The sequence below is a fragment of the Alosa alosa genome, chromosome 4 (assembly GCF_017589495.1).
Source record: "Alosa alosa isolate M-15738 ecotype Scorff River chromosome 4, AALO_Geno_1.1, whole genome shotgun sequence".
Lineage (NCBI taxonomy): Eukaryota > Metazoa > Chordata > Actinopteri > Clupeiformes > Clupeidae > Alosa > Alosa alosa.
Genome location: NC_063192.1, coordinates 1,789,414 through 1,807,927, shown reverse-complemented (window position 1 = coordinate 1,807,927; position 18,514 = coordinate 1,789,414). Strand labels below are relative to the sequence as shown.

The 18,514-nt window shown below is 39.0% G+C and overlaps 1 protein-coding gene across 1 annotated transcript in view; it reads left to right on the top strand.

Annotated features, from left to right (window-relative positions):
- Positions 1–18,514, top strand: part of LOC125292789 (SH3 and cysteine-rich domain-containing protein 3) — an 83,594-nt gene that overhangs the window by 43,478 nt on the left and 21,602 nt on the right. Inside the window, exons 4-8 of the mRNA XM_048240219.1 lie at positions 986–1,142; positions 15,938–16,035; positions 16,108–16,168; positions 16,252–16,349; positions 17,235–17,298. Of these exons, the coding sequence (XP_048096176.1) occupies positions 986–1,142; positions 15,938–16,035; positions 16,108–16,168; positions 16,252–16,349; positions 17,235–17,298 (478 nt within the window). The remainder of the gene's footprint in view (positions 1–985; positions 1,143–15,937; positions 16,036–16,107; positions 16,169–16,251; positions 16,350–17,234; positions 17,299–18,514) is intronic.

The following is an 18,514-nucleotide window of genomic DNA, read 5'->3' as shown; positions in this document are numbered from 1 at the left end:
TACACAAAACCAAACTCTAGTGTCCTTTTCAGCAGCCAGCGTTGCCATTGTTCACAATATCATGCTCTGTCATTCATTCATATGTCAGCAAGAAGACAGCGGACAGTGTGTTTGGTCACGTCACACACTTTGATCTGAAATTTGCGCTCCTGCAACTTAACTGACGCAAATCCACGCAGTGGTGTCCTCTGGGTCCTAGTGCCGGCAGTCAAACGCTCACAGACACAGCGAGGCAGATACTTTTATTTTTAATACGGGACAGATAAAATGAGTATCGTAATAATACTGAGGTGCCAGCGTGTCAGTGTTTATTCCACGGCGTGCCACCCGTGGCACTCGTACCATAGGTTGCCGACCCCTGCTATAGCCTAATCGAAATCCAGATACAGTATAGTATTACAGACAGTTAACTATAGCCTAATGGAAATGCAGATACTTATATGCTTAGATTGTTAATACATGTTTTTAAACAGTTTACTTTCTAATAACTAAATAAATCTTCTAACAAAAGTAGGCTGATATATGGATGACATTTGTTTTATGCTTTGTCCCTTCAGTTGAGTTCAAAATAAAATGGACACAACAATAACACACCTTATTTTTTTAATTAGTCGTTTAGATTAGTCGACTAATCGGAAAATTTGTTGAAAGATTAGAAAAAATTACAGTGGGTCCCATTTAGAAGTGGCCACTTCATTCACGCTTTCTGTGATTCACGCAGCTGCGTGAAATGTATTACAACTTATAACGTACAACTTACAACGTATTACTTGGTTGTTTAGGTCATTGCAGCTTCACTGGGGAAATATAAATAAAAGACGTGTGATTCACACGTGAAACCGGACAATTCCAAGTGGTACCCACTGTAGTCGTTAGTGGCAGCACTAAACCTGGGTCCCCATGGGCCAGTTGCGGCAGTTTGTTTACTATTGTAAATAGTTACAAATTGTAACATTTCTGATTATTCTGTTTTCATTTGCCACAGGTTTATTTTCTATATGATGAAGAGGTGGAGGAAGAGGAACCTCCTCCACCCCCTCCCCCAGAACCTGTTGTTAAGGTTAATGATCACCCACACAAATTTAAAGACCACTACTGCAAGAAGCCCAAGTTCTGTGATGTTTGTGCCCGAATGATTGTTTGTAAGTTTTTTCTGACTAATATTACAATGTTTTTTAAAAATAAATAAATAGCCTACAACTCTAATAAGTCTTGTTTGAACATCAAGGATTGTAACTTACAGGCTCTTGTACATTTTATATAACTGGCACAGACACTCCTCAGGATGAGAATTGCGTTGACCATTAAAGGTTTAAACATGTAACATTGAATGTAAGGTAAAACTCAGGTAGGTCAATATACTGTAACAAAGTAACACAAGAATAAACTAGAAAATGTAATTCCGAGGAATTACCAGTGCATGAAAATGCAAAAGTTGTGATGTAAAATATCATGTATAGTTAAAATAGATAATGCAGAGATGGTTACTAAGGTGATGCTAGGATAGACATGGTGGTTACAAAGCTTAATAAAAGTTGATAGTTTAAAAGTAGACAGTTTAAAAGTTGAATGTAGATAAAGTGGTTGATAGACTGATAGTTTAATGAAATTTGATAGGCAAATAGTTTAATGGATGTTGATTGGCAGATAGTTTAATGGATGTTGATAGAGAGATAGTTTAATGGCTATGTATAGGTAGATAGTGGACAATAACTGACAGTTAGAGTGGCTGAAGTTCATTTTTTTAACTAATATTGCTAATTAGCTAACTATGCTAACAGTGTGCTAAAAGTGAGCTACAAAGTTAACTATGCTAACAATTTAAACAAGCTAACTGTAGCTAACTTAGCTAATCTTTGCTAGCAGTTATGCTAACTTTGTTAACTAGCTAACTAGCTAGTGAGGACTTATTTTGAAACAGTTGTGTGCAGAGGAAACAGTTGGCGGGAGTCATAGTTGATGATAACTGATAGTTGGAATAGCTGAACAGTTAAAAATTGAATAGTTTAAATGGTTAAATGATTTAATAGGAAATTATTGTAGTGCAGACTTTTATTTTGAAACAGTTGTGGGCAGAGGAAACAGTTGAACAGGATCTGTACCCTGATACAGAATAGATAGTTTAAAAGTTGAATGTAGATAGTGTAATGGATGTTGATAGACATGAAGTTTATTGGATGTTGAAAGGCAGATTGTTTAACCCTTAAGAACGTAGGTTTTATTTAAACCAACTTACTCCACTGGGTGAGTTTTTTTGGGCTGCGTCACTAGCGTTCTACACTGACATTCTATAGTCATTATTAGGTGGCCTACAATCTATGCAGTGTTAGCATGGCCTGATCTGTTTTATTTCACGTGAACATTGCAAAGTACCACACACACACATGCTTTCATCATGTGATCACATGTGTTGCATGCATGCACCTGATTACGCAAATGAAGTCGCGCTGACAACGTGTTACAATTGTCACAAGGATAACAGGACACACGAATATCTCTGCTCTTACCTCAGACGGATGTTCAATGACCACATCAGAGTCGTCATTAGATGTAAAAATAACCCTGATCTCTTCATCAGTAAGCTGACGCCTTTTCAAATGTGCCATGACTAATATTATCGATAAAATTGTATAGCGTCTGTAAATACTACGATTGTTTTCTGAATGAATGAACTTCGAGTTGCCGGTGTTATACGGTAAGTGGCTTTCATGTTAACTGGCTGGACTGTTTACTTTGCCTCTGGAGTTAACGTAACCGCCCCCTTCTCTTGCAGGTGTGTTCAGCTGATAATTTAGCCTCCGATACCTGGCCGCAGATTCGTCTGTTTAACTGAAGTTCAAATAGACATGTTTGTGATGCTCCACTTTGTTGTTTAATAAAGCTTTACAACACGATGTGTCGGCGTTGGAAGTGTCAGGTTGTCTGTAGTAGGCTAGGCTACATGCGCTGGACCGTGAATATGCCACCAAATGAATAAAACTAAATAAACTCCACGTGGGTCTCGAACCACTACTAAATTAAACTGGTTGCATGATAACCAGACATTTACCTGCTTGCGCCACTAACGAAGCTGACACAACCTAGAGAAATTGGCCATACTTATTTACTAGCCTTACAAGTAAAATAGGTCAAAGTCAAAGTCAGCTTTATTGTCAATTTCTTCACATGTTCCAGACATACAAAAAGATCGAAATTACGTTTCTCACTATCCCACGGTGAAGACAAGACATATTTTACCAATTTAAGTCCACAGACAAACATAACATTCAAGTAAACAAAAAAATAAAAAAATTGTGCATAGACAGTCAATAAAATACTAGTGCAAAGTCAGGCCAATAAAAGGCTTGGGTAGTTCTGTTTGACCTAAGTAAGAAAGAAAGTGGCATAGTGGTGCAAGTTATGTAAGAGCAGCAGAAGTGTTGTGTTTTCAGGACAACAACAACAAGTTGTAAAGTGTGCAAGTGGAGTAGTGCAGGCGGCCATTGTGGGTCCAATGTCCAGGATGTTATGTAGCTGAGGGTGGAGGGGGGAGAGAGTTCAGCAACCTTACAGCTTGGTGTATGAAGCTGTTGGTGAGTCTGGAAGTGCGGGAGCGCAGGCTTCTGTACCTCTTCCCAGAGGGCAGTAGATCAAACAGATTGTGAGCGGGGTGACTTGCATCACTCACAATTTTGGTCGCCTTGCGGGTGAGGTGGGTGGTGTAAATGTCCTTCAGAGAGGGGAGTGAAGCACCAATAATCCTTCCAGTCATCTAGTATGTTATTGTGTTTATAGCAGGTTAACACAGTGGATCATGGTAACTGGCTACTGTGTTATCTTGCTGCATTGCCCAAGCCATTTAGACCTTAAAAGTATAGCCTAGGCTTAATGGTTTTTACGTTTCACTGACTGCTGGTCAGGCTGCCCGCGGCCACCTAGTCTATCTTCAGCCTAAATTGAGGAAGCATTGCTTGTCTAAAAATGTATACATTTAAAAAACTGTGAATGGCGAGGATTGAACCCGTAGGCTAGACTAAAAAACATTGTCAACGCATCAACCTGTTGAGCCACATGCAACTTATCACTTGATAAGAAATAAATTATTAAAATATATATAAATCCAATACATTTCAAACCTATGTTAACATGTCAAAATACGAACGTAAATAGCCTAGGCCTACGTATCTTGATATTTGATATTACATATCTTTTGTGATATGTAGGCTAACATTTTGTGTAAAATGAAGACATAGACTTCTCCGTTACATTGTGCGTTTCAATGCGTGTTTCACGTTCGTTGTGATATGCATCAGGTTAATATGCAGATTATAGTTCTAGTTTTGTCATTCGAGTTCGAATCTCATAGTTGAACTTTTTTATTTTATTTATTTGCTGGCGTTCATAATAAGACACTTCAAGTAGAGGCGGCCACAGCCTGGCAGCAGTCAGTGAAACGTTTGTAAACTGAATCATGATAGGCTACTTTGGGCAACATTGCAAGATAACACAGTAGTCAGTCACCATAATCCGCTGTGTTAACCTGCTAAACACAATAACATACTAGGTGACCTCATTTACTAGTAGGCCTAGTATTACCAATTTCGCTGTGAAGTGTCAACTGGTCAGTGGTGCAAGCATGTTGGTGTCAGGTTATCATGCAAGCAGTTTAATTTAGTAGTGGTTCGAGACCCACGTGGAGTTGAGTGGAGTTACTTTATTTATTTGGTGGAATATTCATGGTCCAGCGCATGTAGCCTACTACAGACAACCTGACACTTCCAACGCCGACACATCGTGTTGTAAAGCTTTATTAAACAACAAAGTGGAGCATCACAAACATTTCTATTTGAACTTCAGTTAAACAGACGAATCTGCGGCCAGGTATCGGAGGCTAAATCATCAGCTGAACACATCTGCAAAAGAAGGGGGCGGTTACGTTAACTCCAGAGGCAAAGTAAACAGTCCAGCCAGTTAACATGAAAGCCAGTTACTGTATAACACCGGTCGCTGTAATGTTTTGCATTGACGGACTTGATGGATGCACTGCTATTGCGCAAATAAAGCTGTGATTATAATGGGACAAGATAAAGATGTATGCACATTTCTTGTGCGAGTTTTAATGTCATGAATGTAGCAAACTATGTTTCCTGAGTTACTCAAAACTACATAGCTCGTGAATGAACAATGTTTGTTTCCAGCATTCCGTACATTTCGCGGTCATTTTGATTTTCATCTTATCAGTGGCCATGAGATTTGACTAAACACTGAATAACATCATCATTTTAATTTAAAAAAATCACTAATTTTGCTTGTTTTATTGTGCTTGGTGTAATGACTGACATTCAGAAATATGGCAATAAATGGCAGTGAAGCTAGCACCATTTGTAGCCACCAAGGCTGCAGGCGAATTCCCGGAAGGAGAAGAATCGACGTAGGCTGGAGGGACCACCTCTCTGCTAACTCCCATAGAAGTCCATTCATTCTAGGATTTTTTTGAAATACCATAACTTCATATAACATATATCCTGTGCCGGTATTGTAGCTTCTGTGTAATCCACATAAACACTACAAAGGCAAAACAGACTCCACTACCTCGTCCGTAACGTTGGTTACCCGTAAGAAGAATGGTTAGCTTGTTCGGTTGGAGGGAAGCTAGCTTTGACGTAATCTCTTCACCGTAGGGAGATAACCGTATTGTTTGGATAAGAAGCTCAGTCCACCTTACTATGACGGTAACTCATAAGCAAACCCTAGCATACACCTAATCGCATGTTAAGGTAAAGCATTACACAGAGGCAACCTAATAATAATAAAAAAGTAAACCTAATTTTTAAAAACGCACTAATCATTACAGAGGTTTTCGATGGATTGACCGTAGGTCGGAAAAGTGGAAAGAAGATTAGCTTCAAGGCTATAACTTTTTGTTTTGTTGACTGTTTTGAAGATGATCATGTATGGTAGCTTCAACATTAACACGACTTGGTGAGGATGATATTAATAATAATACATAAATAAATGTTTAACTTTGATGACTTTGAAGGCGAAGGAAGTGTGAGAAGAATTTCTGTGTATCTATCATATGAGTTACAAGATTCAGTTCGATGGCTAACGTCACGAAGTTAAGTGTGAGTCTGCGCAGTACTGGGGGGACCAACTGAAAAATCGTTCTATTTGACTCAGTGCCCTCCTGTTGAAAACGACGGAGTCTGTTCGTCCATTTCTTTTACTGTCTATGGTAGCCACCTGAAAGTAAACTTCTTCCCAATACTTGCCACTTCCGTGGATTTTGTCATGTATAGCCCGACCACACAATCATAATATAAACTAGATCTGCAAAATGTGGACATAACAAAATGGTAGTGGCACAGTGATTTGCGAGAGACCATCTTTGACTTTGAGAATGTACAATGTCAGCCCATGTTAGCAGCAATAACAATTGCTTATAAGTTAGTAACAGTTAGTAACAATGGGTTACCACAAGTGGTAGTCCATTGTTAAGCAGCAATTAGAATACTTATGTAGCAACATTCCAAACACATAAGTGTGACGGTACGCTTTTACGGATAGTTAACGGCCGTCCCACCAGTGTGACGGTACGTTCTTAAGGGTTAATGGATGTTGATAGGTAGTTTAATGGGTGTATGAGTGAATGGTTTGAAGAAAATGGATGGATAAAAAGTTGGATGGAATGTGCCTTATACTGTATCCTTGTAGAATGGAGAGTAAGTATAAGTATATATATCCTTTTGATCCCGTGAGGGAAATTTGGTCTCTGCATTTATCCCAATCCTTGAATTAGTGAAACACACTCAGCACACAGTGTACACACAGTGAGGTGAAGCACACACTAACCCCAGCGCAGTGAGCTGCCTGCAACAACAGCGGCGCTCGGGGAGCAGTGAGGGGTTAGGTGCCTTGCTCAAGGGCACTTCAGCCGCTTCCTACTGGTCAGGGTTCAAACCGGCAACCCTCCAAGCCCGAAGCGCTAACCAGTAGGCCACGGCTGCCCATAAGGCTGCCCATAAGGCCCATGAGAGGCACAGAGACAGTTGGCCTAGTTGAGCAGAAAGCAGTTGATACAAGTGCAGTCAGCTTAATTGACTCTTTGAGGGGGCCTAGTTGAGCAGCTGGCTCAATTGTCAGTATCTGCGGAATCATTTTATGGAAGCAAACTGCATACAGGGAGCCTTAATTGTTGATGTCGAACATGATAATCATCCACACATCTTGCATTTTTCAGTGCTGCCAAAACTCTGCTACCCCCTCAGTCTCTGGTCCCACGTGCTGTGCTGTGTAAGAGGGGTAGTAAAGCGAAGAAAGCCAATGTGTGCTACTTTTACTGATATATTTAACGATACATGCATTAGGCCTACTAACCCAAACAATGTCAAACTTGGCACTGCACATAGTCTAGTGAGTGTTTGGGAATGATAACCAGGAACAACAACTTCAGGTAAATAACATAAACATATGTTTACAAACAAGCAGTAACTATTAGAACTACAAGAATGACAAGATAACAGTATAACAAAGATCAACAAAATACTTTAACATGATGAACAAAGCATCAATTCATATTAACATTCACACATATAAACAATTAAAACATTAGAAGAAATTCAATACATTGAACAACCATACAGCATATAATTCGATACAATATATAATTATCGATATCATTTGCCCTACACATAAGGTGATCCACTAACGCCGCATTCACACCAGATCCGTGGTGTGTGTGTTGTCACAGCTGTTGCGTGTGTGTGTGTGTGTGTGTGTGTGTCCATCTAAGCCTAGCAGACGATGAGGTGTAAATGCTACTGGAGTTGGTGTCCCTGTCTGTGTTAGAAGGATAGGCAAAGTGTATGCTTTCTACCTGACATGGGACTTGACCAAGCTCAAAATAAAGACATTGTCAAATAAGAAAATTATAAATTGAATTACAAATCTAACCAAACTATTAAATTAGAAATTGAATTACAAATCTAACCAAACTATTTTTACTATAATCCTTGTCATTATTGTTATAAGCAACACTCTTATCACAACCAGAAATGTGCATGGGCAAACACACACACACACACACACACACACAAACATGCGTATCCAGCTGAGGATGATGGGAGATTACTCTCCTCCTCTAGCACATCATTGTCTTCCTCTTCATCCAGAAACTACCCATCCATGTCCCATGTCCATGCCATCGTGGTCCTTGGGGTCATGTTTGCCATCAGCAGTCGGCTGCTTTCACCTCAGTTGCACGTACTTCTCTCCCTCCATGTAAATTAACAAATAAATCACAGGTCTGATAGTGAATAGGTTGTTTAGTTTTATTTTACATTACTTCCACATAATCTTAATCACCACCAACTATGACTCTTTTCACTAAAAGTATTATTGTCATTAACATTAGTCTCAGAGCTCACTAATTGGTATTGCCTTGGCTAAACCATACATAGCATACCAGCTTACAAGCAAACATTGAGTCATGAGTCAGGACATATGACAGAAAACATCTAAACAGTGTATGCATACACATACACACCGTGCATAGGCTACTGCAGTTGCGTAAAGACAAAACACCCCCTTTAGACCAGTGGTTTTCAAAGTGGGGGCCGGGGCCCCCTGGGGGGGGGCGCGCGAGGGGGTGCCAGGGGGGCCTCAGCAAGTTGTATACAAAATAATAATTTGTCGCATATCTGAACATTATATTTTCCATGATAATGACTGGGAATAATAGTAAAGTGATAGCTCTCATATAGCAGAAAGCCCCTAATGCAATTTTTACACACTGTATGTTCCATCGCGAAGTGCTTGTGGCTAAAGTAATTATTAGGATTAGCTTAATGTATTTTTACATTTGCCTTAGTATTGTCGATGGGTTTAATAAAGGGGGTCCTTGGCCAGAACCTAGTGGTATTTGGGGGGCCTTGTTGTGGAAAAGTTTGGGAACCCCTGCCTTAGACAATAGTTCTAATGTGTCGACGAGTAGGCTTGGGTGTATGAGCTCCCATCATAGTTAGCCACCCAAAAACCTCTTAATCGTAGCAGCCAACCTTACAGCCTAAAAGCTAAACAATACTAAGACACAATCATAACAAATTTTCAGTCGTGTATTCATGAAAACAGCAGTCAATGAATAAAATCCTTACGTTACACCATCGGTGATCAACACAGAGTTCACGTCGGTAACGTAACATTAACGCTGTCATTCATGTCAGATGTTTCTATCTAACTTGGCTACAAACAACTGTAAATTGTGCTATACATATTACGAAGGAATAAAAGGTTTATTTGACAATAAAATACCGATTGGGTGTACTTGACATAAAGTTGGCAGTCATGAAGCACGGGAGTGAACTTTATCGCGACTATGGGTCAAGGACATGTTGCAGCCTCTCCTGATGCTAACGTTACCTGACTTAGCTAGTTTTCTATCAGATGACAAGCAAGCAACATCGTTCAAAATAGAACAAATCGTTAAAGTGTCAGTCCTAGTAGGTCTGTAATCTTGGTTGACATATAGTAACCCCCCAAAAAGACTGAAAATAATGAGTTTACTAAAGATTACGCTGTGCTAAAATACCAGCTGTCGTATCAGCTGAACTGAACACACACAAGCATTATGTTACGGCCATGCATTCAAGGTGTAATTACCAGCAAAAATAACTTTTAAAAACGATTTTGAAGTAATAACATGGATAACAAGTAATAATAACATAAAAAGACTTGTTTTTACCTCAGATGATCCAGTAGTTTCTCCTTTAGACGACGTCAAGATCAACGATGCATAGTGCTTCCTGCTGTTTTTCCTCTAGTGGAGGGAGACTTCAACTCTTGATTTTTCCTTCACGTAGTAAAAGAAATTCGCGCCACAAATCCCTTAACCAATCATATCGCCAGAAAGCCTACGATGTGACGTTTTTGAGGAAGTTTTCATTGATAAAATTGGTTGGGGCAGAGCCCGTCTACGGAGAGCCTCTCCACTCTCTATTAATCCCATACAAACCGAATTTGGCTGCAGTTCACCAGAGTTCACCTAGATGGCGATCGCGGGCGAGTCCAAAATACATGGGGTCCTATGGAGCTACATGGCTACATTTATTGTTTTCACCTATTTAACAACTGAAACCCTCAGATTTTATTTTATTTTTCGCAAAATGGATATGGATTATCAATCAAAAATGAAATAATCCGGGAGTCATGTCCTTTCTTTTTCTTACAGGTTGGGTCGGTGTTGCCCATAACACACTAGCATTGATGCTATGCTATGCTATGATCATGCTAATGAATGACGCCATTGACACGTTTGAAAGGCTTTTTAGAACAATTAAGTGACTTTAAAAAATATAATACTCAACCAAGTGTATTGTCTTTGCCTCCCCTTTCGAATACAATATTCAAACTACTTGAAAAAAAAATGTATCCAGAGAAAAGTGGATTTTGAGGGGTACAGCTCCATAGACCTCCATTCATTCTGGACTCGCCCGCGAGCGCCCCTAGATGCAGTACCACACCGGAAGCGTTCCGAGAGTGAAGGTTCTCCCCTTATTAGACATTCTCTGGTTGGGGTATGGCCAAGGGGGCAGGCGAACGTTCGGAGAGCGTAGACACTATGGCGGATCTGAGGCTAAATAGTAGACCAGTTCACCTAGCCATCCCCATTGAAGCCCATTCAATTTTGGCGCCACTTTGACATCAAATAACGTTACAGCTGAAGCGTTTTAAGCCTTTATATGAACTTTTTCTGTTTCCGGAGTAATACAACATTGTGCGATTAACGTCATAACCTCATAACTGACTTACAGACTGAGTAATAAACTTTTTTCCGAAATCAATGCTAAAGTGACGTAATAAGCATACAGCCAGAATGGGTGAAAGCGCCAAGACAGGAGCAAAATAACCGTGATTCTCTGGATAAGAACGAAAAGCATCGGAGCACAACATTTCAGAAGTTTTGATGGATTGACAGTAGCCTAGGCTATGAATGTGGTGAGTGGTGTTTATATTAAATCACATTTATCTACGAACAACTAGGACATTTAGAACAGTAATGTAGACATGGTGGTAACGAAGTAAGTGGCTACATACCCAATCTCTCGGTGCAGCCGTCACAAGAGTTACACAAGTCAGACTACGTGCCTACGTTACATTTACGTCCCCTGAGCCTGCGCAGAAAGCCTCGTCGACCAACAGGAAACGGTTGAAATTTGCTTCACCCGCCTCAATTGACGTCTACGTGATGACTCTGTCTATATCTTTTACTGTCTATGGGTATGGCAGAGTTATTAGACTAAACGTCATGGGTACTGGGGTACAGAAATTAGAGCGTGCGGTCTGCAAAGGGTTAACTCAGGAGTTACAAGTGGTTAGTTAATGATATTTTGTGAGCTTATCTAAAGTGAGGACTTTCTATGCCTTGCAACACATTTTCATATGAGTTGTAAAGATTACATTCATTAATTTAGCAGACAAGCGACGTACACATGTCAATTAAATTGAAGCCCATTGACATAATAGTGAAAGCCGGGAATTGAACCCCCAACTTCTCAGGCTACTGCATGTTAGTCCAGCTCCTTATCCACTACACTACCTTGGCCCAGATAGAAACCTCTACAACTATGCAAGAGTTTCTGTTTTCTTCTACTATACATTGTTATTAAACATCTGTAAACTATTATTAAATGCTGTATTCTTCATTTGTAAAGCATTATTCCTACATTAATTCTCATCTGTAAATCATGTTTACACACAGTTAAAAATGGTTTGTTCATAGTAAACGCGCATATCTATATTATATTTTTGAATTGACTATAATTCCAATGGGCAGAGGTAGTGTAGTGGATAGGGAGCCAGGTTAACATGCAGTAACCCATAAAGTTGGGGGTTCAAACCCCAGTGTCCACCAATGTGGCCTTGCCCTTTAATTTCATTGACATGTGTAAGTCGCTTTGGGTGAAAGTGTCGGCTAAATGAATAAATGCAAGTGTAAACTTTATAATTCATTTGTAAATGTGTTGCAAGGCATAACACGTCCTCACTTTAGATGAGCTCACAAAATATCATTAACTAACCACTTGTAACTCCTGAGTTAATTATTAATTATAGTATAAGGAAGTGGTTTATAAAATATGTATCCTCACCCTAACTAATCATTAGTGCACGTGGATGTAACAACTGTTAAATAATGGAAATATTACTTAATCAAAAACATATTATTGCATCATTTTACTATTTTAGTTCTAATTTACTATGAACAAACTATTTATAACTGTGTGAACAAATGCTTTACTGATGATAAATTAGAAATTACTAATGATGAACAAACCATTAACTAATAAGTAACAAAGGCTTAATAAATGATTAATTGTGTGTAGTCATTATAAAGTGTTACCGACGGGTGAGTTAATAACAGCTGTCATAAACTGCACATAAAGCATTCATGATGCATAATGTTTTTTTCTGAGTGGGACCTACAAAGGGTTAAACAATACCTTTCAAATACAACCTCAAAAAACAATTTGTCAAGATCTTATTTTTTAACCTAATTTCTATAGTAGATGAATGAGAGAGATGGACAATTTTGTGTTCTCCTCAGTAAAAAAAAAAACAGAATCAATTTATCACCTTTGGTTCAGAAGTTATGATCAATTTACTCATGACTGCAAGTTGCCGTAACGAGTAGAATTTTAAAAGAGTAGAATGTTTTCATTCCCCGATTTGACATCTGACCCAAAAATACACAGATATAATGGTCATGTAACAGAAATAAGATGTTTTACCATCTAAGCAAGATGCATACAGTAGCTACATATGGGATGTCTTAGTATACTCTGAAGCAGTATAAGCTCTGAAGCTGCTGGTCTTTCAAAGAGGGGAAGCTCATTTTCGGCCTACATCATAAATAATTGTCCATTTATTTATACGTAAATTCTGCCCTACGTTCCTTTTCAAGAAAATGCTCTGTAACCCTGTCGTACCAACTAGACGTCTTTTCCAGTGACTTGACCAATGTCCTCTCAGTGGCTAGCAGAGCTAGGCTGCTTAAACGGACTTGAGCCGCTTTAAACAGGAGAAGCTCCTTTCTACACCTGCAGATGTAGCTCCAATTGTTGCCACTAATGAGTGAACTCCCTGAAATTCCCCTTGTTGGTTGATTCACTACTCATCATGTCCGATAAATGACAGCTCCTGCCGGCCAAGCAAGGATGTCACATCAATAAGGCGGTTTAGGAAGGCCCTGTTTTGTTCGACTGCTTCATTAGGTTTAGCCACTTAAATGCGAGCACCTTCATTGATTGCATGCTCAATCCTGATCCTGCCCATACAACTTAGTCTTGCACATGCACTCACATGTTCATTGCTCGTTTCATGCCTTTTATATGCCCTGTCAAAGTTAGACAGATCTCCAAACCCCACCTTTGACCAAATGTAACACATCCGTGAGATGGTTTCATCAAGAGGCATGGCCAGCAGTACATTTTCTTTGTCACAGGACTTCCAATCAGCCAGCTAACTTATCCAATGAGAGATACTAGAGATACTAACTTATACCATGTTCATACCAGGAGAGCTGAAAAGACCTGTTACTTTTCCCTATGTTTTGCACTAAATCAATCTCATGTGTTGATTTAGTGGCAAATGGCTTCACCAAAATCAGGTCGACAATATTAGCATTGTTTGCCATTGTGTGCCGTTTGCTAGCTGGCTAGTTTACTTCTACGACACTAGCCTAGCCTACTGTATGAATGAATGAATGAATGAAAGAATGATATAACAACAATATTAAACTCAAAGGAGGAAATGTGGGAATTGGGTTGAACTGAAACAAGGAATGTGGTGTATAAGTGTATGAAATGTACGATGGAAATTGGCTAGCAATTTCGACAAGCAAATACGAAGAAAAAGGTTGCAGCAGTTTGTCTTGTCTTTCGACTACACTTGCAAAATCTGCGATGGGACTGAGCTTGAATAGCTTCGGCGACTTTTTACAGTACAAAATTGCTGTCAATCAAAAGGAGATGCAGTCTTTCGAACAGACCCTCCAATCATCACGCAGAAGCCCGGAGTCCAGGCCAGCCCACTCCTCCATTCGCCCCCAGAGATGCTGAGCGTCTGTGGGCGGGACATAATCGCAGCATTTATCCAATGACCGTCTAGTTTCTGTTCAAAGCAGCCCAGTTGAAGTCCATGGACGCCAAGCTTCAACAGGGAAATGCTGATTCTGAACGAACACTCGTCTTCGAGATGAACGTGTTCTAACGCATTTTTGGTCAATAAAATCTTAACACAATAGTACATAGTATTTCACCATTCTTTTTTTTGACATTTTAGGGGAAGCCTATCACGATCGGCAATTGCAAGGGAGACTGCAAGGGAAGCTCCCCAATTACCACAAGCTCGAGCTTCCCTTGTAGTCTTAAAGAAATTGTGTCTGTTCTGAAGAGCAAAAATCAATTGTTGGAAGGAAAGAGAAAAGCTAAAGTACAGACTAGCTGATGATGACTGCTTCTCCATGTGCTTCATTTACCATTTACTATTTCTGAAATTTCAGAGGTGGATAAACCGCATTTACTTGCGGTTAGCCTCCACTACATCCCTGGTCTCAAACAATTACATAACCAGGATTAATAACTTCAGGTAAATGACATAAACATTTAGTAGAGTAGAGAGTAGAGTAGAGTAGAGTAGAGTATCATTTATTAATCCCAAGGGAAATTAAGGTGTCCAGTAGTATAAATACAGAATAAAAAAAAAACACAAAGACATTACACACATCATTGCACATATATTCACCGTACAGCACATGCTTACATACATCTAGCCAAAGTCAAATCTCTCACACACACACACACACACAACACACACATACACAACACACACACACACACAGCTGTGGTTGTGATGAGAAGAAAAGAGTGGTTCATCACATGTGCCATGGCTGAGTGGTACATAGCAAAGAGCAGCTAAAAGTCAATAACTGGAAAAAGTGTTCAAAGTGACCAGGTGTCTCAAAGTGTCACTATGCATTTACAAACAAGCAGTAACTATTAAGTATAAGTATACATACTCTTTTGATCCCGTGAGGGAAAGTTGGTCTCTGCATTTATCCCAATCCGTGAATTAGTGAAACACACTCAGCACACTGTGAACACACAGTGAGGTGAAGCACACACTAATCCTGGCGCAGCGGCGCTCAGGTGCGCCAGGATTAGCGCTGGTCGGAGTTCGAACCAGCAACCCTCCGTTTACAAGTCCGAAGTGCTAACCAGTAGGCCACAGCAGCCCCAAATATTAGATCTACAAGAATGACAAGACAGCAGTATAACAAAGATCGCCAAAATACTTTAACATGGTTGACAAAACATCAATTCATATTAGCACTACTGCTTGTTTATAAATCAGTAAATGGAGCAGGACGTAAATATCAGACATGCTTCAGCAGTTATCACCTTCTAGACCTCCCAGATCATAGGAGAAAAACGGTTAGTAAAACCTGCTGTCAGAACTAAACATGAAGCAGCTTTTAGCTGCTTTGCGCTTCAGCTCTGTTACCAACGTTTGGATGACATCAAAAACGGCGCCAACTGTAGGCAGTTTAAATCTAGACTAAAGACCAAACTGTTCTCAGATGCCTTCTGCTAACTGCACTGAGTTAAAGATTCTGAATCTGTCTTTTAATTATTCTACCTTGTCTTTTATGTTTTATTTAAATTATTCTTTATTTTTAAATGCTTTTACCTTGTGTGTTTTTTTTTTTTTTATTATTATGATTTTTACTTTTTAAACATTCTTTGACAATTGCCCTTCTATGCTTGTACATGCTATTACTGTTTGCTTTTGTTTATGTAAAGCACATTGAATGACCTCTGTGTATAAAATGCGCTATATAAATCAACTTGACTTGACTATCAATTTCACTGAATATATTATTCCATACTGTCCATCTTTCCCTCAGTGAACAACAAGTTTTGCATTCGATGCAAAAACTGCAAGACCAGTATTCATCATCAATGTCAGTCCTACGTGGAGTTCCAAAGATGCTTTGGAAAAATTGTAAGTTATTCCTTTATTCTTGATATTCAGAAAAAGAAAGATTTGTTTTACATTTACTGTTTGTCCATGTAGCCTCCTGGATTTAGAAGAGCTTACAGCTCACCACTATATGACCAGGAGATAAATAACCCAGGTAAGCATTGTCAAAACTTACATTGTAATGATATTTTTGCGTGTGGATACATGCCTGTGATTTCTTGATTATGTGTGTTCTAGGCCAGTCACACCGTTCTGATCCTGTGTTTGACACCTTGCGTGTGGGCGTTATTATGGCCAACAAAGAGCGCAAAAAGAATTCCGAGGACAAAAAAAATGTAAGGGGTATCATTCAATGGAAAAAACTGTTCCTACCTAGATCCCTGCTGTTAGAGGTACTTGAGTACTGTCGACAAGGAAAAATTAATTTAAAAAAATGGTTCAACATTGATGTAGCTGTCACGCTAGTGGCAAGAATGGCTAGGCAGCTACAAAGCTACCATGTGGGGGCAGAAGCTAACGTCAAAGTAGACCACTTGTTGTGCTACTGAAGAGGTTCAGTATACATTACAAGAGGTGTGCAACATCGACAGGAGCCTTACAAAGATGGGAAAGATAGCAAAGAAACTGTATCAAAGTTATAACTGTATCAGCAACCAAAGAAAACAGAGGTATATGATTGACTGCTTGTGCTAATAAACAATTTATACCCCTGCTGAAAAAAACAGCTAGAAACCAGCTTATGCTGGTATGGTTATGGTTATGGGATTTTGCAGATGCCTTTGTCCAAAGCAACACACAAATACAAAAACATAATATTTAAAATTTAACAGGGAACAGATTAGAATGTTGGTCAAACTATAATAAGGAAAATAGCAATAATAAACAACAATGTCAATTAAATCAATAGCCTAATAAAATAAGCAATGAAAAAAGGGAAAAAGCAATAATAAACAATAATGTCCATTCAATTGGTAGCTGGATTTAGCTTGTTTTAGCTGCTCTTTGCTGATTTACTTCCAGATCTTGCGGGTCTTTGCTGGTGTAACTGGTTGGGCCACCAGGTGGACATGCTGGCAAAACAAAAAATGTTTTAGCCTAAAAGACGTATGACATCGCTTAGAGCACCTTTAATAACTGAGTTAACAGAGATCACTACTATTAGTGTAGTGATTCAATCTCAACAACTTTAAAGTCTCATCAGTTTTTTTTCCCTCTAAAAGATGATGATGATAATGGAAGAGGAAGATGCACAACAACCAAAGGAAGAGGAGGAGGGTGAGGAAAGTAAGTAGGTCTACTGCTTAGGTGTGGACAGGCATTGGACAGGCTTTTGTACTGTAAGTACAGATGGGAACTTGTGGGACTGAAAATGGAAGTTGCATTAAGGGGGATGTATAACTCACATGAGAAATGGGTATTTTATTCAGTTGATTATTTTAATACCAGATGTTATACACACACCTAGTTATCATTATCAAAATGTATGTAGGGCCTATAGTAGCTACATACAGAACCATTAGTGCATTTGCGGGCACTATGAGGCTGTGCTTTGGTGTTGCTTGCTGTTGCTATAGCAACACCAAGATTTGGCTTAGCAACACTAAGGTTACCAGAGGTTTTTTTTTTCTTTTAAGAATGAAAGAAAGAATTAAATGAAAGAATGAAAAGTGTGTGATACAATGTTATAAATATAATGATAGTGTTGTGATAATTGTATTTGTATTTGAATATGACACTGTGCCAACGTCTTGCTCATCTCATCTGCATGCAATTATTGTCATCGCCTTCTAAACATGGTGCCGCTACTGGCACAAATCAAACTTCACTCGTGTTGATGAATACACAAAGCTCAGATGAAGGAATTCAAGAAAATAAAACTTCGGTGTGTGATTGTACACAGCATGAGAATAATATGTAACCATAGTCAATCAACATAAGATGTGTATGTTAAAAAGTAACAAAACAATTTATTGTCAGTAAGTGGATTAAAGAAAAATCTAATCGAATCAATCAAATGAGGCATTGAATCGCATGTCACCCGACACCCCATCTTTTCTTGAAGCCAATCCATGTCAAACAAATCTTTGTAGATCCACAGTAGACCATATACATGACCTGGATTGGCTTTAAAGAAAGATGAATTGTATACACATGGTTTGGCTTTAACCCTAGCAACCACCATATGTACCCTAGCAACTAGTGTTAATTTTGTCACCTAATTTTAATGTAGTCTTAAAAATTAGTCTTGTGATGAAATGTCCTTTGTCACATTTAGTCATTCAAATATCATTTTTGTTAGGCAAGTTTTAGTCGACTAAAGGTCTCGTCATTTTAGTCTAGTTTTAGTCAAAAGAAAACTAAAGGTATCTTAGTCTTAGTCAGTTTTAGTCAACACATTTTAGTCTTTTTTTTTTTATAACAAATTATTTCTGATTACCATTTGAGTCAAATAGTGTTTCACACAAATTTTCCAACAGTATTGTGTGTCCACAGGGCTACT